This window comes from Leishmania panamensis (assembly GCF_000755165.1).
Source record: "Leishmania panamensis strain MHOM/PA/94/PSC-1 chromosome 28 sequence".
NCBI lineage: Eukaryota > Euglenozoa > Kinetoplastea > Trypanosomatida > Trypanosomatidae > Leishmania > Leishmania panamensis.
The window spans coordinates 453350-476733 of record NC_025874.1 but is presented as its reverse complement, the minus strand read 5'-3'; the positions used below and the strand labels follow the sequence as shown (position 1 = coordinate 476733).

The 23384-nt window shown below is 57.0% G+C and overlaps 6 protein-coding genes across 6 annotated transcripts; all 6 read right to left on the bottom strand.

Moving 5' to 3' along the window:
* Positions 1–542: 542 nt before the first annotated feature.
* Positions 543–3905, bottom strand: LPMP_281350 (hypothetical protein; the record flags this gene model as incomplete). Its single annotated transcript, XM_010702173.1, has 1 exon — positions 543–3905. The coding sequence occupies one exon, from the start codon at positions 3903–3905 to the stop codon at positions 543–545; it is 3363 nt and encodes a 1120-aa protein (XP_010700475.1).
* Positions 3906–7263: 3358 nt separating this feature from the next.
* Positions 7264–8583, bottom strand: LPMP_281340 (hypothetical protein; the record flags this gene model as incomplete). Its single annotated transcript, XM_010702172.1, has 1 exon — positions 7264–8583. The coding sequence occupies one exon, from the start codon at positions 8581–8583 to the stop codon at positions 7264–7266; it is 1320 nt and encodes a 439-aa protein (XP_010700474.1).
* Positions 8584–9978: 1395 nt separating this feature from the next.
* LPMP_281330 (cytochrome p450 reductase, putative) lies at positions 9979–11928 on the bottom strand (the record flags this gene model as incomplete). The annotated part of the gene is made up of 1 exon (XM_010702171.1): positions 9979–11928. One exon carries the CDS (start codon positions 11926–11928, stop codon positions 9979–9981), a length of 1950 nt encoding a protein of 649 aa, XP_010700473.1.
* Positions 11929–13076: 1148 nt separating this feature from the next.
* On the bottom strand, positions 13077–14303 carry LPMP_281320 (hypothetical protein; the record flags this gene model as incomplete). The annotated part of the gene is made up of 1 exon (XM_010702170.1): positions 13077–14303. The coding sequence occupies one exon, from the start codon at positions 14301–14303 to the stop codon at positions 13077–13079; it is 1227 nt and encodes a 408-aa protein (XP_010700472.1).
* Positions 14304–15477: 1174 nt separating this feature from the next.
* LPMP_281310 (hypothetical protein) lies at positions 15478–16890 on the bottom strand (the record flags this gene model as incomplete). The annotated part of the gene is made up of 1 exon (XM_010702169.1): positions 15478–16890. One exon carries the CDS (start codon positions 16888–16890, stop codon positions 15478–15480), a length of 1413 nt encoding a protein of 470 aa, XP_010700471.1.
* Positions 16891–17633: 743 nt separating this feature from the next.
* On the bottom strand, positions 17634–19886 carry LPMP_281300 (hypothetical protein; the record flags this gene model as incomplete). The annotated part of the gene is made up of 1 exon (XM_010702168.1): positions 17634–19886. The coding sequence occupies one exon, from the start codon at positions 19884–19886 to the stop codon at positions 17634–17636; it is 2253 nt and encodes a 750-aa protein (XP_010700470.1).
* Between the last annotated feature and the right edge of the window lie 3498 nt (positions 19887–23384).

Here is a 23384-nt window from a genome sequence, read left to right as displayed (position 1 = left end):
CTCATGCGCATATTTACAGAGAGGAGCTCGCATGCGCACAGGCATACGAAGGGAGATACATGGCCCGCTCAGTGCGGTGCGGCTACGCCATTCCGCGCGCACACACACACACACAGTATACAAGAGAACACAATGCTAGTGACGAGGAAAGTTGACCCAGTGGTGGGCCAGAAGAGAAGAGCTTCCAAGAGAGAGAACAGCAACAGTGGTTACAGAGGCCAAAACAAACAAAAAAGGGTCACTCCAAGAGAGAGAGGGAGGGAGAGACTTGTAGAGGGTAATGACACACGTGCGCGCACACGGGTATGCAGAATACATTACAGAGAGAAGGGAAAAGCACCACGTCAGGGGGAGCGCTACACACACACACACACAAGCATCACCACTGTCCTGTTCATTGAATGGGGAAACAGAGATGAAGCTCGTGGAGTGTGCTTGCTTTGCATCCCACAAACAACAACAAAATAAAAACTGATAGAACACCATTGTGTTGTTCGTACCAACACAAACATGCAGGCACAACAGCTCCGCAGAACAGACACTCAAGAGTCACTGCTGAGACTTGGCAAGAATACCTCGAAGTCTTCCTCGAGCGCTGTAGTCATCACCAAAAAAGAGTTCACTGTGTCGGGTCGCATGTTGGTGCTAGGGCGCTTGCTCGGATCTACCGCACGCTCTTCCCGCTGCAGCTGTGCGCGTATGGTCGCTTCTTCTTTGTCGCGCGCGCGCTGAATCGCTTCTGCCGCAAGCAGTGCAGCCTTCCGCACGGCTGCCATCTCCTCACTCAATCGATGAGCCTCCAGCTGGCGTGCATGCCTCAGCGACACTTCGGCGGCCGCCGTGATGCACTCACGCGCATCTGCCTCCTCCACGAGAACAGTGCGGTCGCGTAGCCGCTGTTCGCTGTTAAACAGTGACATGTGCTGCTGACGGTCCAGCCACTTGCGCGACGATGCCTTCGACTGCGTGGCAGAGCTGTCGACGACCAACAGAGTCAAGGCGAGGTGCCGCGTTTTACACACAAACGGGCAATACCAGTTCAGCTCCGCCATCCCGGCTGCCAACTTCTCCGCCACAGCAGCCTCCACGAAGCTCTGCAGGGCCTCCTTACAGCACTTGGCATACGTGGCGGTTTGCACTGCCTGCACTTCGGCCACGTGGGCTGCATGCAGCTCAACGAGCGGGCCAGCGTGCATGGTGTTGTACGCTTCGTCTTGCTCTGCGACTATTCGCGCGCGGTTTTGCCACTCTCTCTCGAGAAGGCGCAAGCACGACTCTTCGGCCAGCATATGCGTCTTCAGCTCGGCGCGCGCGGCTGTCTCAGACACCACTATCACGGTGCGCACCTCGTCCTCGGTGACCGCCGTGATCAGCACCTCTGTGTACAGCAGATATGAAAAGAATGGGGAGTCGAGGGCAGCGCAGTTGCGCAGTCGACGCTGCCGCAGCCGCCACATGCGCGAGTCGCCGTGATAAAGTGAACTTGCACGCATTGGAGTTGATGCCGCAGAGTTGAGAACAACCTCCGCCAGCGCCGTCCGCTCCGGCGTGCATGCAATAGAGCTAGGGGACGAGGGTCGTAGCATCAACGCATCTTCCGGCGACGTGGCTTCGCTGCGCGGCTGCTGTTGCCCATTCTGGTGTGACGCTGCCACACGGAGGCAAAACTCATGATACTGGATCGTTTGCCTAAAGCGACGCCCCTCATCCGCCACAAGTTTCTTGTAGCTGTAGAGAGCGCTGAACTCGACCCTAAAGAAGTCGTAGAGACGATTGAACTCTGCCTGGTATTGCACCAGCAGCTCTTGCTGCAGTACGTCCTTGTGGCGACCGAGCACAACCGAGACGTACCAGCAGACGGGCTTCACCGTAGGCTCCAGTTGCACAGCTGACATGGCGAGCACCTCCAGATCGCACGTCAGGCACACGCACGGAGCGGGATGCATGCACGAAAGAAACTCTCCTAGTAGCCGATGACGCTGCTCTGCCTCCTCCGTGAAGAGGCAGAGCTGGGCGGAGAGCTTCGCGTGAAGACTTGTCCATTGCTGAAACAGAAGCGCCTTCGCGCTGGCGGCCCTCTCCACCATAAGTCGTGCGTGTTCCTCCGGGCACCAGGACTGGCCCCCACATGTGTTCTTAAACACGGGCAGAGTCGCGTGGCGGCAGGCCTTCTCTGCTGCAACTGCGTCGCAACGCGGCTGTGCAATCGCCTGTGCTGCGTGCAACATGGCGCTGCGAAGACGCTCACAGATTACAATGTCATCGGTCATTGTCGGCGGAATGGCGAGGCGGAAGCGAACGCCTTCTTTGCCGCTGGGTAGCAGCGTCGAGTACCAACGCGTCGGCGAGGACTGCAGTGCGAGCTGGCGGAGCAGGTCGCGCTCGTACTCCTCTTCGTAGAGAAGTCGCTGCAGCGCTCGCGCAACGCTCTCAGATGCGGCCGAGAGCTGCTGTGCTGGAAACGCCTCGTCGTTGACTGCTGTCCGCGAGGCTCTCTCTGATTCCACTAGTTTGACAAGAAGGGCCTGCGTGGGTGTGTTGGTGGCCAATCGCGCTTTTCCCAGAATTGTGTGCGTCTTCGCCATCACCGGAGGCTCATCCAGCGTGTGCTTTGAGGAGGGGGTAAAGGTGGCGACCACTCGGTGCATTCGATTGCGCAGAATGTCGACTAGGTCATACTCGGGTGGCAGTGCCATCGTAGAATTCGAAGTGTTCGCGCACTCCTCTTTGCCGCGCGCCTCATTCCCAAGGTCAAATAGCCCGAAAGTGACGTCATCCGTGAACAAGTCACCGAACAAATCCCGAGGGGGGCCGCTGGCAGCACCGGAGGCGCCGACAGCCTTTGCGAATGTGTTGATGTCTACTGCCATCGCACCAGCACCTCGATGCTCACAGGGAAGCGTGGCGCCGCCGCCGTTGTCGAGTCCCCCTGTTGTCTCGTGAACGAGAGACGCATGTGGCCAACGCTGGAGACTCTCGCTCGTGCATTGCACAGAGAGAGATGACGCGACCTCATCAGGCTTTGAGAGAGACGTCGTTTCCACAGCGCTGTTACCCACCACAGCTGCAGCTCCCATACGGGCTGCCTGAAAGAGGCATCGCACTGCCACCTCATTTGGGTTTGTTCGGCTGAGCAGCAAAGACGTGTTGCTCGCAGCGCTGATCCTTTCCCTCACGGATACGCTGGTGTGAGTAGGGCTGACGTTGTATTCCTTTACTTCCGGTAACGTCGTATGCAAAGATGGCGAGAGAAGCGGCATCGACGGATGCGTTGTGGAGGATGTGCCCGTGCGGAGACTCTCAAGGTGGCTCTTGCCAGACGCTTTGAAAGTACGACGCGTGGTAGACGCGGAGTTGTCACCGCTACCGAGCCTCGTCACAGTAGACATCTTCATGCCAAGGTAAGCAGCTTGGCATGAAGGACCGCCGTGAACTACCTGCCGCTCCGGCGCCGTGGCAGCACCCTTGCGCAGCCACTGCAAGTATCGGGCACGGCGTAAGTGCCACGTGTCCACCCTCACTTCTTGGGCCAAGTTCTGCGCGCAGAGGTACGGCTCCAGCAGCGGCTTTAATCCATTGGATGGACTCCTAAAAGAGTCCCTGGAGGCTTGCAGGACAGGCCTGAACTGTGCGACACCGTGGGGGTCCCTGCGCTGTCGGTCCTCCAAGTCATCTAGCGTTGTTCGTTGACGCCACGGGTTTGGCAGCAGGGCATCGTTAGACACGTGCAGCCCGCGCGACTTGGACGAGGAAGCTGAGGTCGCTAGTGGTGGTAGTGCCCGGTTGCTCTCCTCGCAGGCCTCACCACAGTCACCGGCATTCTCTAGCGGATGGAAAGCCGATCGAGACCTCACCAAGAGGGCGGCGGCTTCATGTTGAGGAGCAGTGTGAGTAAGCATGTGCATAGAAGGCACTCGGGGATGATACAGAGTGGCACCTCTCGCCTGCGTCGGCATTGGGGGAAGGCCCCCTACGGAATCAAACGACATGATCCCAATAGCACCAGCAAGGGTGAGGGGGAGAGAGTTGTGTGCTTCTCCCCTGTGTGGCTTTACGTTGTATGCCGGTGTCTGCACTTTTGGGCCTACCCCGAGAGTATAGTGAAGGGAAAAGCGGTGAGATGCCAACATAAGAGGAAAAGGAGAATGCAAGGGAGAAGGAGAGCAAGTAAAGTAACGAGAGGCCGAGGACGCGTGAGGAATAGACTGCAGAGTAACAGAGACCCAAAGTACGCCTAGGGGACTTCAAGCAAGATCAAAGAAGAACGTGCGCGCACTGAGCTCATTGTTTACAGTCACAGCTCTGAGGAAAAAAAAAATAAAATAAAACGACATGGTGCAGCACTGTTGCAGTCGCAAGTAACTCACCCCGTCTTACCCCATACGTAGCGATGGCTGTGTGGGCAGCGAAGGAGACGAGAGCCGGTTCGTCTCGTTCTGATTACGTTCCCCTTTCGTGCAGGGGAGGGGAGGGGGGGGGAGTAACGAACAGCGGGGAGGTGAGCTGAGAAGCCCCCCCCTCACACACACACACACCGTATCCATTCCCCCTTTTCTCTCTCCCTCTTCCTACGGCAGGTACTCGAGTTGAGGAAACGCGAACTCTCTCGCTCTTTTTTTTTAGCTGCTGAGCCCATCGTAATCGCACTAAACACCCACGAAGAGCCTAATCCTGTTGGTGGAATGTGTTTCGGTGGGTGCGCAGGTGTGTACCTCACACGTGTGAGCTGCACACACAAACACACACACACAACGCCCTACAGCCATGCATAGACAGACAGACACGCAGGGAGAGGGCGCACATCGGCGGTGCTCCGCGGCCACCTACACCGCACCCCCCCTCTTCCCCCCCTCGCCACCATCAAAACGCGCCGAAGATGAGACGCAGAGCACACCAACGGCGATAACACAAAAACCTGAAGCCCGTCAAACGAGCAAAAGCTAAAAAAAAATACAAGACGAAACGAAGAGCAGCGCGAGAGGGGGGATTGACAGGGGAGAAGGGGAGCGAGTGAGGACCAGACAGCGATTTTTAGTGCTGTTGTGAGTGTGTCTCTCCCTCTCCGCCCCCCTCTCTCTCTCTCTGTGTGCGCCTCTCGTATTTCTTTCTTCCCTTTCTTTATCCCCCCCCACAAAAAGAACAGGAGAACGAGAGGCGTTGCCCGCCGTGATATGTGGAGCTGTCAAACTGAGGAGGACAGGGGGTAGGGAGGAAAAGGCCACAGGAGCAAAGGAGGAGGGGGGAGTGGATGAGGGTTAATGGCTCGAGGAAGCGAAGACGAAGTGTAGAGTGGGAGGAGGAGGCAAAGAAAAGGTAGCAATGCTCACCCAGAGAACATGAACGAAATAAGGAAACACATCTGAGAACAACAACAAAAAGATGTGGAAGTGAACTCCAGGGGGTTCTCTGCCGGGTGGGGTGGGGGTGGGGGGACGCGAGAAGGTGTGTGTGGGTGTGTGTATGTGAGGGAGAGTCGCGCTGTAATAAAGAATTCATAAAGGAAAGACAACACCGCGCCTACAAACACGATGCGATGACACGTCAAACAGCGTAGGCCCTTCGAAAGAGGGGAAAACCCCCCGTGAGGCACGGATGCGTGCACAGCTGAGATTTACAGGGAGAGAAAACGACGTAGAGAAGGGTGGCCAGTGGCGACAATGGAGCGAGAGTCTCTGTGTGGGAGATAGCAGAAGGAGGAAGAGGGAGAACATAGCGTCAGGTCTTTATTATGTATGTTCAGCGTTCCACAAGATAGGTTAGTGTTATACATGTATATCTCTGCCAAGATTTCACTCGAGTGACAGGCTGGCGTGTATGTAGCAGCAAGCAGCTGACACAGCGTCAGTGCACACTCACCTGAAAAAAGAGATGCAGAGGACATCGAGAGAGAGGGAGGGAAAGGGGAGAGAGATGAGCAAAATCAGAACAGCAGCTGCCGGAAAAAAAACTGAACGCAAACGCACATGCATACGCGCACGACAACCACTTGAGCGATGGCGCAGCAGTGGAACAGGAGGAGAAGTGGGGTGGGGAAGGGAAAGGAAGGAGGGACTCTCTTATCACGCAACCAAACAGCGAGAGAACGTTAGTTTCTAGAGGAATGATGGCGATGGGGGGGGGCAAAAAGCAACAGAGGTAGCGCAAGCGGTGAAGAGGTCAAAACGAGAGACTGGGAGGGCGCAAGAAACTCCCAAGTCATTGTGACGGTGGCGTTGTGAGGGAAGAGAGGTCAACTTCGAATCGTGTGCGTTCAGAAAAGGCGAAGGGAAGGCCAAGCAGAGGTCAGTGAAGAGTGGGGAAAGCGTTGATGCTGGTGGAATGAGGACAAAAAAAGAAACCGCATAACTGAAGTCGCTAAGGGTGTGAACACCCGAGTGGATGCGGCGGCCTCATTGCCGACTTGCAGCGCTGTATAGCGTTGTCCCCACTTTGCAGAGCTCCAGTCATCACCCAACCCTGCTTCACAGATGAGGATACGCGTGTGGCCAGGGGGGGGGGGGGAGGATACCCCCATAGACCTTGTGTAGGTACGTAACCGAATGTGGGTTCTCCTGTTCTGTTTGCCAGACTTCTGAGTGCCTTGCGCGACGTCGTAGAGGGTTAATCTAAGTCTCCCGTACTTATCCCAATCACTGCTGACAGCGGGAATGGCACAAATTGAGGACGCTAACTTCACGGAGTCAACACGGTGGTAGACGGAGCCATACATGTGAAACGCGTGCCTTTTCCCCCCAAACAACCGCGGCAGAGCGTCATAATGTAGCTGAGGCAGCGAGTTCACAGGGAGAGAGGTATGCACACGAAAAGGCAGAGACCAAATCATCAAGTAGGCTTGAAGGGCGCTCTAATAGTGAGGAGTCGTCGAAGCTTGAGCGAAGAAGAAGAGGAAGAGGGGAAAAGAAACAGCTAAACAGCCGGTACAGACACACCTGTAATAGTACAAGAAAAAGAGGAGATATACACAGCACTGAGCCCCAATCTTCCTGAATTTCCGCCCAGATCATATTATGCGCGCATAGGCACACCCACTCACCCACCCTCACCACACACACACACACACGTGCACGTTCTGAGAGCAACAGCTGACGGGAAGACACGAGAGAAAGAGAGAGAGGGCATGCTTTGTCTAGTACCTCTACACCCACACCTTCTCATCCCTAGGTAACGCGCTGCCTGTTCCTCCCGCCCCAGTGTGGCTGCTCGGTTCCTTTTCTTTGCGCGCACCCAAGGCTCTCAGGTACAACTACAGGAAAAACACACCATCTAGTCACGGGGGCCGTAGCGGTTCGCGTCATACCCCCCCTGCGGAGAGTTGGACCGGGCACGTGTAGAGGATGCCACAGCCCGCTTCCGTCGTTCGATGGCTAGCCGCTCATAGTCGCGTTCCTCGCGGGATAGTCGCTCACGGTACTTAAAGACACTCACCTCTTTCTCTAGCAGGGCTTGCTCCTCCTGACAGTGCCCCGGATCACGCTGCATGTTAAGCTCGTAGAGGTCCTCCTGAAGACGAGCCTGGCGCTGCTCGGTCTGCTGCATCTCCTTGCGTGCTGCTGCGAGTTGAGCCGCCAACTCCTCCAGCTGGCGCCGCGCGTGTTTTACCTGCTTGCTGCTTTCGAGCTGAGCTGCGCGAATCGCCTCCTCGCGATGTTGGTTTGTGATGCGCTGGTAGGCAATGTTCACCAGGACCGGAAAGTAAGTTGCAAACTCTTGGAAGTCCTTCGTGCTCATAGTCGCTGTGCCCGCACCACCATCACCGCGTGTGGCAAAGTAGGCGAAGAGGTCTTGCAGAACCTCGACTGGGAAGGCAACGCTGGCCATGCGAAAAATGTGCACGAATGCCTTCTCTGTAAGCAGGGCGCCATTGTTAGACTGCCTGCCGAGGCTGAAGAGGTACTCCACCCGCTCCGGCGTGGTGCGCTCCTTATAGTAGAAGGACGACGATGGCGGCTGCGGTACCGGCACTGCCGCGATATTCATGGGCGGCACCGCTGACGCTGGGTAAGGGTCATCCACGTGGTAGTGCTCTGGACGCCGTGGTGGTGGCGCAGAGCTGGAGGCACCACTGGTCCTGTAGGGGCTTCCTCCTGCGCTGCGACGTACGTGGTTCGGTGAGACACTCCCACCGTGGCCAACACTGGTAGGACCCAAGGCGGCTGCGGTACCATTCTCTTTCACGCGTGATGACCTGCGTGGCGTGCGGTGGGACGCAGAGGCTTTCAGATCGTAAAAGAAGTCGGAGATCCTCGGCAGTGGTAGCTCCCTTTGGGGGGAGATGTCTGCCTTGGTGCTATTCTTGCGAAACACGTAGAGCTGGTCGTATGTTTGGAGCACGTCAATAGAGGTGAGATCCTCCCAGCTCTGCGAGTCGTCGTTGTAGCGCTGTAGGCGGATGATCGTGAAGGGCTCGCACGCGCGCGTGTCGGTGTAGCCTTTTGCGTACTTGATGGCCTCCTCCTCTTCTCGAAAAATGTGCTCCAAGGCACCGCGCAGCGCTTCCATGGAGTCGGGCGGCTGTTGAAAGGGGAGCTCAACGTTCACCTTCTGCCCCCGAATATCGGTGCATGCCATCAACGTGAAGGACATGGTGAAAGAAAAGAGGGGTGGGGGGGGGAAGGAGGGGAGAGGAGGCAGGAGGGGGGTACAAAAGAAGCTACACTCGAGTAGTGTAGGGGGAGGAGGGGAGTCTATATCGTTGTAGTGGTGCGCCTGCCTCTAATGGTGGAGGGGAAGGAAGGGGCGCTACGTTCAAGCCTTCGATCGTGTGGATAGGGGAGAAAGGAGAGAGGAGGGGGGGGGGAAGCGAGGCACCACGTTAGGTCTGCGCACAAGCGCAAAAACGAACGAGGAAAAGCGGTACGGAGCTCAAAGAAGATGTGATGGAGCGCATGCCCTGACGAGCCCCCAAAAAGGAAGTGTGAGATGAGGGGGCGAGCAAGCGAGAGGGAGGGGGAGGGAGGGAAGAACAAAAAAACAAAAGTTGAGCAGAGAGGCTGGTGGTCGCTTTGCATCTGTGCGATTGCTTTTTAGAGAGAAGAGTACAACCGGTTCAGTCCATAGGGTCGAGGGCAGCTGAGCCTTAGCGAAGGTGTACTCGTGGTACAGTGCGCCCTGGATATACAATCGAGAGTGAGTGAGGAGGCACGGGCAGGAGAGAAGCAAGCACCACTCCTTCTACACCTACTTCGCCAGGAACGAGCCCTACATGCTTCCCTCTTTATGGCAGCATTCCGACGTGCGTGTCCCTCCTTTTTTTTCCTCCTCCTCTTTGAGGTCATCAGCCGACTGTGAAGCATAGTGGACAACGAAGAGCAGAGAGAGAGAGAGGGGGTAGGCAAACACGAGGAGGGGCCCATAAAGGGCGTCCTCTGTATACCACACGGCACAGATGCATGGGCATCCACTTTGCTACGCATGCAGCATTCCTCCTCTCTGTTGGGTATGTCAGGGATTATTTGGATTACCTCAGGTGGCGCTGGCTTCTCATGAACTTTTCTTACCATCTGTACAAATTCACTGAACATCGCGAAGGGACACGAGGAGGGGATACACAAGAGGAAGAACGTGTACACCAGCTGCTGTACATGCGATGCATGTGGTAAGGAGTGAGCGAGCGAGCGAGCGAGAGAGACCCCCAAGAAGTGTGAATGGGGGGGGGGCACGAGCGCAGCGAATACCAGCAACCGAAAGGTTGTGAAGTCAGACATTGGAAAGAGAAGGAAATTAGAAAGCGCACATGCTCGTCACAGAAACACCCAGACGAAGGCGCAAACAACGATCCACCGTCTAACGGTTTCGCTGATGAGCGCTTCGATGGGCCAAGTATTGTTTTGCTTGACCGTTCTCTTCTTCAGCGTCCCCCCCCTCTCTCTCTCAGGGCGTGTCTGTGCGCGTTTGTTTCCCTCTCACCAAAGAGCAACAAATGTGTTGCGTCACCGCTGCCTCGCCTCTTCCTTCCCTCTCTCGCCGCGCCGGCGTTGCCTACAAGGTTGACGACCACACATCCTTGAGGTAGCGACCCTCTTTTCCCATCTTTTCGATGTATTCGCCAGCGGCTTCGCGGGACATTTGGCCCTCCACCTCCACGATGCGCTTGAGTTCCGCCTCTACGTCCCTGGCCATGCGCCGCGCGTCACCGCAGAGGTAGACGTTGGCGCCAGACACCATCATCTCCCATATCTCCGCCCCTCGCTCCCTCAGCCGGTTCTGGACGTACACCTTGTCGGCTTGGTCGCGACTGTACGCGACCACCAGCGCTGACAGGACCCCGTCGTGCAGTGCCGCTGTGCAGTAGTCCTCGAATATGTGGTCTTCAGCGTGCCGGCGGCAGCCAAAAAAGAGGATGGCCTTGCCCAGCTCAGTGCCCTTCTGCTTCCAGACACCACGGCGTGCAATGAAACCGATGAAGGGCGCTACGCCGGTGCCGGTGCCAATCATCACCAGTGGCCGCTCCTTGTGCCGCATCGGGAGGTGGAAGGTGGACTTGCGCACAAACACCGGCACCTTGTCGCCCACCTGCATCCTGGCGAGCATGTTCGTGCACAGACCGCCATCAACGATGCCGACCGTCGTTCCCACCAAGGTGGGGGTGGCAAGGAGGTCGGAGGAGATGGAGTAGTAGCGGGGCGCGATGCGGGGCATGAGTTCGAGGAAGAAGGGCAGCGGCACCTTTGCAGAGTCAAACTTGCGCAGGAAGCCGAACATAGTTCGCAGCTTGCCGCATAGTTTAGAGAACTCCTTCTGTGCGTCCTGGTTCACGCGCAGAATACGCAACAGCTCCTCCCTCTGCAGGGGGTCAGTGCAGCAGTGAGCAAAGGCACGCAGCGTCGACTTTTTCGGGGGCCCGGCGAGATCGATGTACCACTTGAGCGCTGTGCGCGCCGACACACGGGCCGGGAGAACGTTCTTGAGTGTCTTCTTGTCCTGTAGGGAAAAGATGCGGCCGGCCTCCTCATCAGAGACACTGAGGATTTGCAGGTATTGCGAGACGAGCTCATCCGAGTTGCAGGGCAGGATGCCGAGGTGATCACCGGCTTGGTAAGAGATGATGGTGTCCTTGATGCTGAAGTCGATGGCGCGGGTGCTGTACCCCTCCGCCTTGTGCAGCAGCTCCTCATTGCGTATGACGGGCACCCACATCGGCAGCCGTTGCGTCGGCTCCAGTACGGAGGCCGTCTTGGGGAACGCGAGGGATTCCTCAGCGTTTTCCCAGTACTTCATTCGGCACTGTGGCTCCACCGGCTCCTCCGAGTTCAGCTTGATAGTGATGTTCAGAGCACGCCCAACTGCGGGCCAGAGGTCCCTGCACCACTCATCGAACTGTTCCTCCAGCTGCCCATTGCCCGAGTCGCCGCAACCAAGCCCAAAAATGCGCTGCGCCCCTAGCTCTTCGAAGCGGCGGTCCATGACGATGCCCTCCTCGCAGAAGTACTTGTACTGGCGATCACCTAGGCCAAACACAGCGTACTTGACGTTCGCCAGCTCCTCCCCTGGGGAGCGGCACTCGTCCATCATCCAGTCGTGGAAGCCCTTCATTGTGTCTGTCGACTCGCCCTCGCCGTAGGTGGCGCAGATTAGAATGATAAGGCGCTCGTCCTCCATGTTGTACGTCTCGTAACCGTCGACGTCGAGCACCCTGATGGGGACACCGAGCTTCGCTCCCTCGCGGGTCAGCGTCTTGGCAAACATTTCGGCTGTGCCGGTCTGTGATCCAAAAAGGACGGTAACCTCTTTCTGGACTTTGTCCACTGAACCACTGCCGCTCTCCTCAGCGGCAGTGGTGGGCGACGGCGTGCCAGACTCCTCCTTTCGAGTAGGATTAGCGGTGGTGGACGCGGCGGCGCAGCGTCCTGAGGCCTGCCGCTTCAGCTGGAAGTAGAGGTACCCCGCCAGGGAGATCAGCAGCGTAGCGACAATGAAGAGGAGAGACATGGCTGCACTCCAAGTGGTGGTGGTGGTGAGAAACGAGTGAGTACAAGAGTAGGTGAGATGTGGAAGTAGGGGATACAGTTACTCTCGTTGCCCTCTACGAGTCCGATGAGGATGCTGCAGTCGTCTTCCGTTTCTTCGTGTGTGTGTGTGGTGAAAGAGGCTAAAGAACGGTACAAGTGGCAGTGGATGTATTCGCCCTTCGCATCTCAGTCTTTGAGTGTGTGCGCCCCGCTTCACTTACTCTTCCCTTACGTCTCTCTATTTCTGCGTAGAGCACACGCCCTCACTAGGGCCGGCGGAAGAGACGAATAAAAAAACGAGCAACACAGGGAGAAGGCGGAGAAACAAAGGACGAGAATGCGGGTGGGAATACAGGCGAGAGAGCGAGGCGCAAACACACACGCACACACACACACACACGCGCTGGGAGGGTACACCAAGGTGGGTTAGTATGCCAAACGCGCACCTAACATTGCGCTCTTTTCGCTCACGTTAATCATGACGATTTGCTTGTGAGACGCCGAGTTACCCCCGTTCCCTCTTCGTTTCTTGTTTCGCTTCTCTGCTAAATACCCCTTTCTGCCTTCTCTTTTCTCTGCCGCGCCGAGTGCGCGACTGAGGGAGACTCTGGGGGGGGGGGGCGGGCAATGGCAGCAGCACAAAAGTGAGGCCCATTGCGATCTCAGTAGCGCGTATGCAGCCCACCATCGATGCAACTCGTGTCTTCGCTTTCTGGTTAGCACAGATGGAGAGGCAGGGAGGCCCCAATGTGAATTTTTCTTGACTTCCACTCAGGAGCATTCATGGAGAAGACAGATGAGACGAGGTCATTTCAGCGCGTGTCTGCAGGAGTGTATGGAGAAGGCGAACGTAATGCCACTCTTCGTCGCTTCTCTCTACCCACCTCCGTTGCACTCACGCCTGAGTTCAGAACTTAGCGGTATGTGTACTTCTCCATTCGATTTGGCCGTATTGCGTACGTGACCCCCCCTCCCCCCCACTGTGTGATAGCCATCGACGTAAAGGAAAAAAAAAGAGAGCAGAGCTGTCAGGCGGTGAAAAGCCCGTCATGGAAAGTGACACGGACGAGGGCGCATGTGCATGAGTACAGGAACGAGGGCGGGACGGGAGGCCACCGGCCACTGACGCTATAGGTGATGCTGTTGCAGAGCTGGCAGACTCAATCTGGGCAGACGCAGTCGTGAGGCGGTCATGCCCTTCGCAATTCCCTTCAAGTTTACCGCATAAATCCACCCTGCACTGTCCTGCTTGCACGCCTCCGCCGCCGCCTTTGATGTGGCACGCGCGGTGGTGATGTAGAGTGTCGTGAGGTCGGCGCCACCGAAGCAACAGCTCGTAGTCAGTGCTACCCCCGGCACCTTGACCACGCCCGTCATAGCTATCGGCTCGACAACGGTGCAGCCAACCATGCGTCCTTGCAGACGCACCACCTCGCCGATGCCCGCCAGTGCCACCCACACCGCCCCCGACACGTCGACGCACAGCCCGTCAAGTGTGGCGCCTCGTTCCCTCAGGGAACTGGGCAGTGCCCAATACACGCATCCCTCTTCCTTGGTTTCATCCCGACGGTCAAGGCTCCCTGCGAAGCCCTCCGAGGTGGACACAGCGTGGTACGGGTATGCACGAATGACGGCGGCCGGCGTATCGACGTGGTACAAGACGTCCCCCGCCGGGGACCACCCTATCCCGTTCGACACGGTCACGCCAGGCACCCCAACAGAGAAGCCGTTACTCGTGACGGAAGACGATGATTTTGCGGCGCCACCGGGAACCCACTGCAGCAGGGAGCCGCAGGCGACATCGCGTATAGGAAAGTTGTCCGTGCGCTCCATCATGCCGCCGCACCAAAGAGAGCTGTCAGGGCCGACTTTGCCGTCGTTGAAGCGGTAGACTCGCCCGCCCTGGAGCTGAAAAACGGACTGCGGAAAACGCGCTATTCGATAGTGCCGTACTGCCGTTGAGGTGTCCACCTCTGGCGGCCGGTTCGCCTGTCCCGAGGTGCGCCACGGCAAATTTGTGGAAGAGGAGGTGTAGTAGAGGCCCTTCTGTGAGCCCCACACGGCATGGTACGGAGTAGCGCCGCGACTCCATGGCTTCCCCGCACCAGCGGCATCCGGCGCAGCGGCGTGCACGATAAAGCCAGGGCGGTGCCCGGGAAGCGGCAGCACGGCGACGCGGTCGAAGTCACACATGTTGGGGGTCGGCTGGGCAACGTACAGGGCCTCGCCAAGGATGTCGATCCACCACAGAGTCTGGTGCTCCTCGTCCCAGGTAGGGGACTCACCCAGCAGGCAGGGTGGAATGCCGGTCGGGGTGTGGATTCGGTGCGCTGTGAGTTGAAACATGGCTGCCATTTCGCCTTCACGTGTGGATCCCATGCAGTCAGGGCACACGAAATGAGGTCGGCGCGTGCAGGAAGTAAAACGGACACCGCCGCACTGAAAGTAAGGGGGAAGGGGAGGGGAGGACCAGGGTGGGTGTATGTCAGCGCAGATGTATATAAATATACATGTGTGAGCTGTGGGCAGCAGAGCGGAGGTACGGGAGGAGGGGTGCAGATCTTCCAGTATTGACTCGAATCAGTGGCAGACCTCGAAGAACGAACGAGTCACCGGGTAAGGAAAAGGGAGAAAGAAGAGGGTAGGAAATAGGGCTGCACGTAGTCTACCTCGTGTACTCAGGACCGAGTCGATGATGTGCGACAGGTGTGTGTGTGTGTGTGTGAGAGGGGGGGGGGCGTCATCGGAAAACGACAACGTCACCAGGTTGAAATACCCCCCTCCCCTCCCCCCAGAGTAGGCGATTAAGATACCGCTCGCATTGTGTTTCTCAATCAAGAATGAGCCAGGGTGCGGGGGTATGCCAGGCTATTCAAAGGTGCAGCAGGCTCGGTTGCCTCCACCACGGATGAAAAACGAATAGGGTTGACAGGGATGGGGTCGGCGAGAGGACCCCGAGCATGGCGCGAGAAGGACAAAGCAACGGCACAAAGAAAAGGACGAACAACGGGCAAAATACGCGTGACCGTTCGAGATGACATCGCACGTAGAAAGAAGCGAGTAGAAGACACGAGGTGGGGAGAAGGAGGAGAGAGAAAAGGAATGACACTCTCTGCTGCAGCTTCTACGCTTGCGAAGAATGGTTTATCTGCCTCCCCTCCCCAACCCCAACCCTACCCCAGAATGCACTACCTCTCCTCCAGCCTTTTCCCTGGAGCTGCTTTCCCGTCCTTATCCATGTACCTCTTCATGGAAAGAAACAGACGGCAAATCACCATGTCGATACCATCGAACCCATACTGGCGCAGCACACACCAATCACATGGAGTTGCTGTGCCACCAATCCACTCTGTCAGCAACGCTCCACCCACAAACATGCCCGCAGCAAACCCTCGTAACATCAAAAAAGTGCGCTCCGACCAGGGAACGAGAGGGTGAGGAAGCAGCGAAGGGGGCTCGTAATCCCGTTGCTCTCTACAGCGAGAGAGAGAGCTGTCAGTATCTGTGCACAGACATGCAGTTCGGGCTTCTAGCGGCGACGCCGCTTCTTCCATTGGGGCGTGCCGTCAGTGCTGATGCTGCTGGACGAGGAAGAAGAAGACACGCTCTCCTCCGAGTAAGAGTCATCGCTAGAGTCCGCCTCACCATCGCTTTCTTCATCCTCTGACGATGGCGGCGTTGGAATGACGTGCGCCTTCTTTGCGCGCCGCCTGTCCACCGGAGGCCCACCGGTACGACGGATTAAGCAAAAGTTCCCGGGCAACTCCAGGGAATACTGGATCATCGCCCCATCGAGCGCTTTCTCCGCGAAACACACGCCGTAGGTGTAGCCCCTCGCCTCCGCCTTGCCAAACATGGCCGAGTCAGGGATCTTGATCGTGGCAATCGAGGCGTCTCGATATGCCTCCTCCAGGAGCTGTGCCACGGCGAGGTTGTACTTGCTCCATGACGTGGCTCCGTTATCCTTACCCTTCCCGTGGTTCTTCCACTCCCACAACCCCACCCTGTGCGGTGCAGGGTCCGCAGCGGCAGCAGAAGGTGGGGGTGTTTTATCCGCTACGCTGCCAACCGAGACCTTCGTGGATGGCGCGAAAGCTGCAGGAACATGCTGTGAGGCTGGTCGAGCTTCGTAGGCCTGCGCTGCCGGTGATGAGACCGAAGTTCCTTCCCGCTGCTGCTGCTGCTGGAGCGCCACATCTAGTAAGCCACGCCACTCCGGCTTCCCACTCCCGTCGTCCGCCGCTGCACCTTCGTCAGCCCTAGTCCGTCCCTGTGAGGACAGGCCAGCTCTCTTCTCCCCGTCACTCAGGCCGTCATCGTCGTCGTCGTCGTCCCCGCCGACTGCCCTGGCCAACGGGACAGTGAGCATCTCCGCAGTCGTCTTCGTCGTCACCGCCGCTGTGGCATCTTCGCGTGTGGTCTCGGTCTCCTCAAAGCGCACCGTCAGCGTTGGTAGGCCAAGTTCATCAGGGAAGTGCACCGTCGCCGCGCCGATCCAATGGCGATCAGGCGCGTGCGTGACCGTCAGTGGGTCAGAGAGAGGAACATCGACCGTGATGACGTCGCCAGCGCTCTGGTGCGCTGTGGCCTCCTTCACAGCAGCCGTCGCCCTAAATCGCACCTGCGCACGCTGCCACAGGGGTGGACTGTTTTCTTCTGACTCGGTGGTGGTGGCGTCACCACGCAGCCGGGGCACAGGTGTGCAGCTCGCACCGAGGAAAGAAGGATTCTTTCCCACCTGGACCATGCAGAGGTGAGGCGGGTGCCATACCATGGCGAGGTGCTCCCGCGATGCGTACTTGTGCGACAGCAGCTGCGCAGCTGGCAGTTGTCGCCCGCGTCCAAGAAAGTAAGTGTGGTTGGTCTTGTCCACCGACACGACAAGACGATCGGAGCGCACAATCACCCACTTGCCAACGGGTGCCGTGGCGGAAGTGCTCATCTTGTGAGGGATGCGCAGGCACAGCAAGGACGTCGTCGTACAGCACCGTTTAGAGGAAAAGAGGAAAAAGAAATGGGGCGTCTATGCCTCCGTGCGTGTGCGTCTCTGGGGAGGCCCGGGAGCGTGAACGTCTGTAATGGAGTCCCAGCGTGGCGATTTGTGAAGAAGAAACGAAGTGGAGAGAACTGACGTTGCGGCACGACAGCGAGAGAGCAGCTGAACCCCCCAAAAGAAAGGGAAGGTCGTGTACGAATAACGAAGCGGCGATGGACGGCACGGCTTCATTTTTCTTTTTACTATACCGGTGAATCACACAGTGCACAGCATGCCTGATACTGGCGCCGCCACGTGTTGGCCCTCTCTCGTACACTGCCGAATCACCCACGCGATGCGGTGGTCCCCCTCCCCTCTCTCTTTCTTTCTCAACGAACGAACGACCAAAAAAAGAGCGTAAAACAGTGGAGAGCAGAAGAAGTTCGGAACCCCCTCTGCCGCCACGGAGTGCGCACCATCGGTGAATCCACCCGCAAACGCTTCGGGCCACGATGACCATCAAGCGCGTCCCCACGCCGGTCGTCCATTGACTCGCTCTTTTCCTCCTTCCCTTTTTCTTCGCCGTTCCGTGCAACTGCCACGCACGCCTGGCGGTTCATCGTGAGCCTCGACAGTGCCCCGGTAGGGAGAGCGAGACAGGCCGTCGCTGACACAAGGACGCACAGCTCGAGTTCTTTTCTCTTTGGGTTTCAGCCCTCGTAGCGGAGCCCCCCGATTTCCTCTCCAGTTACAAACATGTCCACAAGGTCGGCGGCATGGAAGTCGTCGAGGTTGTCATCAGCACCCAAGAAGGCGGAGAAACCACCCCCGCTGACGTTACTTTGTAGTGCGGCAGACCGGTTGAGAAGGCTTGCGTGAACCGTGCTTGACAGAGTGACGGGACGGATCGGGACAGCCGCACCGGTCTCACTCACTACAGATAATCCCGCAGACGCATTGAAGGAGGGTAAGGGCACAGTCAACAGCGTACGACGGCAAGGCTGTGCAGCAACGAGGGCGCCGCTTTGGGCTGTTGATGCCTCTCTATAGAGATCTGCCAAGGGTAGGTCATCGACACCGCAGAGCACTGAAGAACAGTCACCACTAACACCGGTGCGACTCACGCTCGCAGCTGGTAAGAAGACGCCAGGGGAAGCTAAACGTGGTGTTGTCTTTCTCCCCTCTTCACTTTCCCGGTCCCGCTGCTGCTGCTGCTGTGAAGCATACACCTCTACCGGGTACACCCATCCCTCTTGCTCCACCACCTGCACACCGTGATAGCGGCAAAGGCGCGCAGGCGCGCAGGGGGTGGCAGTGGCAGCCTGGCCCGTGCACTGTTCCGGCCTCACTCGCTTCCGTTTGGGAGAGTTTCTCGATTTTGACGGTGGCGAGGGAGCAGGCGACGTCGTGAAGGACGACGTAGAGGACCACCCACTGCTGGCGTCACTAAAATAGGACGTGACAGGCCACTGCAGTGGTTCGCCTGTGACTACAGTGTCGGTGTTACGCTGCCCACGGTCGGCGTAGTTCCTCGCCTCGGTGGATAATGTTGCCAATGAGCTGCTGCTGGAGGTGTTCGGGTCAGAGTCGTTGGTGCCCTCGCTGGTGGAGTCGCTGTTGCTGATCTCAATCACATCCTTCGTGGCGGCGCTACCGGCGGAGAGGTGATCACGGCGCAGTTGAGCGTTGCGCGACACGTTTGCTGGCGTACACATCAGCGGCTGCTTTCCATCCATTACGCTTAAGGGGCGCCCTTCCCTGTCGATTTCCATTGCACCAGTATCCTCGTCTGGCAGCACGCCGAGCTCCTCCATCAGAGTGCGCCACTCCTCCGGCAACCGTGTCGGGGTGGGCACCCCTGCCCCCGTTGGTTCGTCAATCAATTTTCGGGGTACCAAGGTCGACCTCTGCTTTGTTCGCTGTATGAGAAGGGCCTGCTCCGTTGCGAAGCGCGCGCGAGGCGAAGCCTGGTGCGAACGCGGTACAGTAACACACGCTGCTGCCGTTGAGTATGTGCTATCGGAATCGGCTCTTCCACGAGCACGTGGAGCAGCGGATACGCGCGACGCCGCCACGGCTTGCTGCGACTGCAACAGGCCGCGCTGCCGCGCCGCTTCCTTGACTTTCTCCCACATTCGATGTGCGCTAGAGCCTTTGTAGGTGCGCCCGTCGTAGACAAAACAACGGCGCCCACGCGCGGTATACCAGCGGTAGTCACAGAGCTGACCGTCATTGCGCAGTGTAACCGCTGCGGAGGCCTGTGAGCTGCTGCGGCGGCGGCGGCCTCGGCCACGACGCCGTCCGCCGCCGCTAACGATTGTACTGCTACGGCCGCAGTGCACCCGTGCTGACGACGAGGCAGTTGCGAGGGTGGTGGTTGCTGGCACTGGCGAACCGCGCCGCCGTGTACGGCGCAGTGAGGGTGTGGCGTCTGGCATCAAACTCCCGTAAATGACGCCTCCGTCAGAGCTGGCACCACCATGAGCGCTGTCGATACGGTGAGTGAATTTCGCTGGGACTACTGAGCGGCCGCCTTGGAGCGTGGCCAGCCGCAGGCCGGATTCGATGGAGTTCACCCCTTGTCGCCGAAGCTCGCTGATGCGGACGATGCCTGCACCGTAGGCCGAGGAGGAGGTGTGGTTGGCTGTGCCGGTAGTCGTGTTCGTCGTCGTGCCCGGGGATTCCAATGTAGCATGGCCAGAAAAGGATGCGCACACGCTATTGTGAGTGCGACCAGAAGAACTGTAGCCCGAGTGCCAATGACTTGCAGCTCCTCTGATGTCACCGCTGGCGCCAGCAGGGATGTCGGCTGGAGAGAATGCGCTGGATGCCAGCGGCGGTGTCACTCTTACAGCGAGGTGACGACCACCCAAAAGGCCTTGGCCTACCGTGATCCCGACGCCGCTATCGCTAACGATTTCCTGGTGGTGAACGGGTGACGAGGACGCCTGCACTGAGCTCATAGACGACGATGCGGCGCTCGACACGCTCAGGTGAGCTAGGCCAAAGGGCACATGATACTGCATGCGTGAGGGCGCGTCCTACACAAATAAGAACGCAAGAACACCCCGGAGAAGAAGAGAGTGTGCTCGGCTTAGGGAAAGGCAGTGTAGTGTGCAGCAACAGTGAGCTGCGCCCAAAGTAAGTGCGAAAGAGGGCGAGAGAGGAAGACACTAGCGAATGAAGCTGTGGGGGTACTTGTGGCAAAGAGAGAGTGTGTGAGTGATTAGTGAGTATATATGTATATATATATGTGTGTGTGGGTGGCTGGGTGAGTGTTTCTGTGCAACTCCTGAGATGTCGTAGAAGAGGGCGCGAGGACACCTCCACGGAGGAAAGGAGGCGGGAGGAATGATAGAGAAAGCGGTGGTTGTGATGTGGCGGTAGCCGGCGTGTATGTCTGTGTCGGTGTATTGGAAATGGAAAGCGTGACCGAGAGCACGCTTCGAGCTGAGATGAGGACGTCGTAGAGGGTGGTGGTGTGCACGTGTGAAGATACCATTCGAAAGACGCTACCGATCAATAGGAGTGTATTTGTGTGTGTTGTTTTTTTTCTTCCCAGGCCTATACCTAGCGTAGTGGTGACCGCAGTACCGGCTCTTATACGCTGCAGAGTGTAGGTGAGGTGTGCCACCTTGCACGCAAGACGACCGCAAAGAATTGCTAGATTCTCCATCGTACGCGTGTGCATGTGAGGCACTGGGCAAGAGAGACGGAGATAAAGCGATACGAAACAAAAGAACGTCCCATCCCAGAGTGAGAGAGAGGGAGAGCGACAGAGGAACCAGACTGAAGGTGCGGAGAGAGGCCAGTGCGCATACCTGCTACGTCGCACGAAGGACGATAAGGTGGAGCCGCCGCAAGGAAAGGGCAAACACTCATTTTTGCGTGAGTTAAACGCGGAACGAGGAAAAAGGAGGCCACAAGAAGAGCAACACTGCGGCTTGACGAGACATGAGTGCGGCTCGAGGTGTGGATTCCTTCCCTCCCGAAGCCCCATATGGGGAAAGAAGAGCGCAGGCAGGGTCTTTCTCATACCTCGACGGTCTTCTCGAGCTCCCCCACCCTGCGGTGGCCGTTCTTGATCCAAACCAGTACGCTTGCGCCACTAGCTGTGCTATCCACCGCCACCGTCGTCTGCCCCTGCTTGTTTCCTGCCCGGAAGAGCATTCGTGTTGGGGTTAACCTTATTACCATCAATTTTCTTTTTTTTTTTGGGGGGGGTGGGGGTGGGCATAGGGCTTTCCTTGCTGAGTGTGAAACGGTACCTCTATCATAGGCACCCCTTATCATTACTACACAGGAGGAACAGTGGCCGAGACACACACACTTTTTTTAGGGAGAGAAAAAAAGAAAAGACAAAGCACACAGTACCATCATTGAGTGGGCTTTGTCTGATGTTGTTTTAGCTCTGCTTTTCTTCTCGTCTATTGTTCCTCATCGTCATCGAGCACCGGACACTTTGCCCCCATCAGAGGGGTTTGACTCCACCTTCTCATCTTCGCCACCTTTTTTTCCCGCTTCCTGCACCGATTCACTTCGTTTTTCGCTCATGAAATGAGCGTCGATGCTGCATGACAGACTGATGAAACTGCCAAAGGGGGGGGCGAGGGAGAGAGAAAAAGAGAGGAGGGGAAAGAGGGGAGGGGGTGAGGAGAATAAATACACAGACAACGCGCATGGACGCACGACAGACGCACTCACGAAAGACCTCGCAGATAGGGAACAAAGCATGCAAAACAAACAAACAAAGAGACGACGCCCAACCTCTGATATACAGTATATCCGAAACAAGGAGATGCCAAACACACCAAAAAAAAGGGCCGACGAAAACCACACAGATGCACACAAAGTACACAACACCGTTGACTGATTCACATCGACACATGATCTCGACGACGGTTGCTGTAGCGTTGCTTTCCCTCTCTCTCTCTCTAACCCTGTCTGTTGCTGCTTCTGCCGCGGAGAGCGCTTCCTGTACGTTGCACAGGACATTTTCGGCTCTCTTGCATGCTGGTCTCACAGTCCAACCGAAAGAGACACCGTCAGAGAGACAAACATGCACACCCGCTAGCAATAGCTGAAAAATAAAAGCCATCCATGTGGGCATGTCAACGACTGTGTGTGTGTGTGACGAGAACAGCGAAACACCAAAGAGAACATAAGGAGAGAAGGAGAGAACAAAACATCGCACAGAAACCAACGAAGACAGAAAAGCCCATAATGTTAAAAATTTTATTGCAATTTTTAGTGTTTAGTTGTTCTCTCCACCACACTCCCCTCATCCCTTTGGGGGGGGGGAGGGGTTCTTCGTGCTTTGTTGCTTCTCCTTTTTTGTGACCTTCTTCCGCCCATTAGCAAAGCAAACCAGCCAACCAACAACAATACATACGCCCCCCCCACACACACACAGAGAGAGAAGAACACCATCGCTGGTGGTTCCTCATCTTCCCTCTCGTTCTTCCCTTCCCTCTTCAACCTCATTATTTTTTTCTGTGCTCTTCGTTTCAGCCCCACAAGAGAGGGTGGAGGCCAAGTACAAAAAAGACATAAGAGGGTCAGATACACAGGAGAGAGGAAGCTTGTGTGAGAGTGTGTGTGTGTGAGGCGTACGCCTGATGGTCCCTGAAGGAAGAAAAGGCTCGTACGGTGTGCGTGCAGACGGTGGCAAAGGGAGAGCCTGGTAGGGATCGGTTTCGGAAACACAGCTTTCTTTCCGCTTCGTCTGCCTTCCACTTCATTAGAGATATGTGTGCGCGTGTGGGTGAGTATTAGAGCCCATATTTTCCTCCTAGCCGTGGTGTTCTGACACTCTTTCCCCCTTTTTCTGTCGCCTTCTAAGTCGCATGACTTTCTCAGGTAAACATGTGTGCGTGCCGGAGGGACCTTATCAATTCAGATTGCGTTCGCTTTGTGATGCCTCTTCTTGTCTGTCAAGTCACCACCTCTATGCACTCGGATGTGTGTGGGAAGAAGAGGACGAGGGAGTGCCTATTGCGTGTGTATGTTGGTACTACTCCTCTCTGTCTGTGTCGATCAGTTTACCCGTCTTTTCTGGACTACCTTATCCCAATTCCCTTGTTCGCCTTCACTCTCTTCCCCGCCCCCGCAAACAACCACATAAAGTACCCCTCCCCCGATAGGTGTCTTTCCAAAGAAAGCTTTACACCGAGGAACAGACGCAAAGACATACCAAGAGAGGAGAAACTTTACACCCCCGCAGGGCGTACGTGCACGCTGAGGGTGAGAGAGCCTACTTTTGGTTTTCTCACGACAGTACATTCCTCCGCTGCAACTGCCGCCACCCTTTGCCACGCCTCGGATCGTTTTTTTTTGTCCTCCTCTCGCATAGCCGCCCATCCACCCCCTCCCCCCATCCACACTCGCATGCTCCTCTGATGATGATGCTCGCGCATGGTACACTCTACACACGTCGTGCAGAGAGACCCCCAGCAATCAGT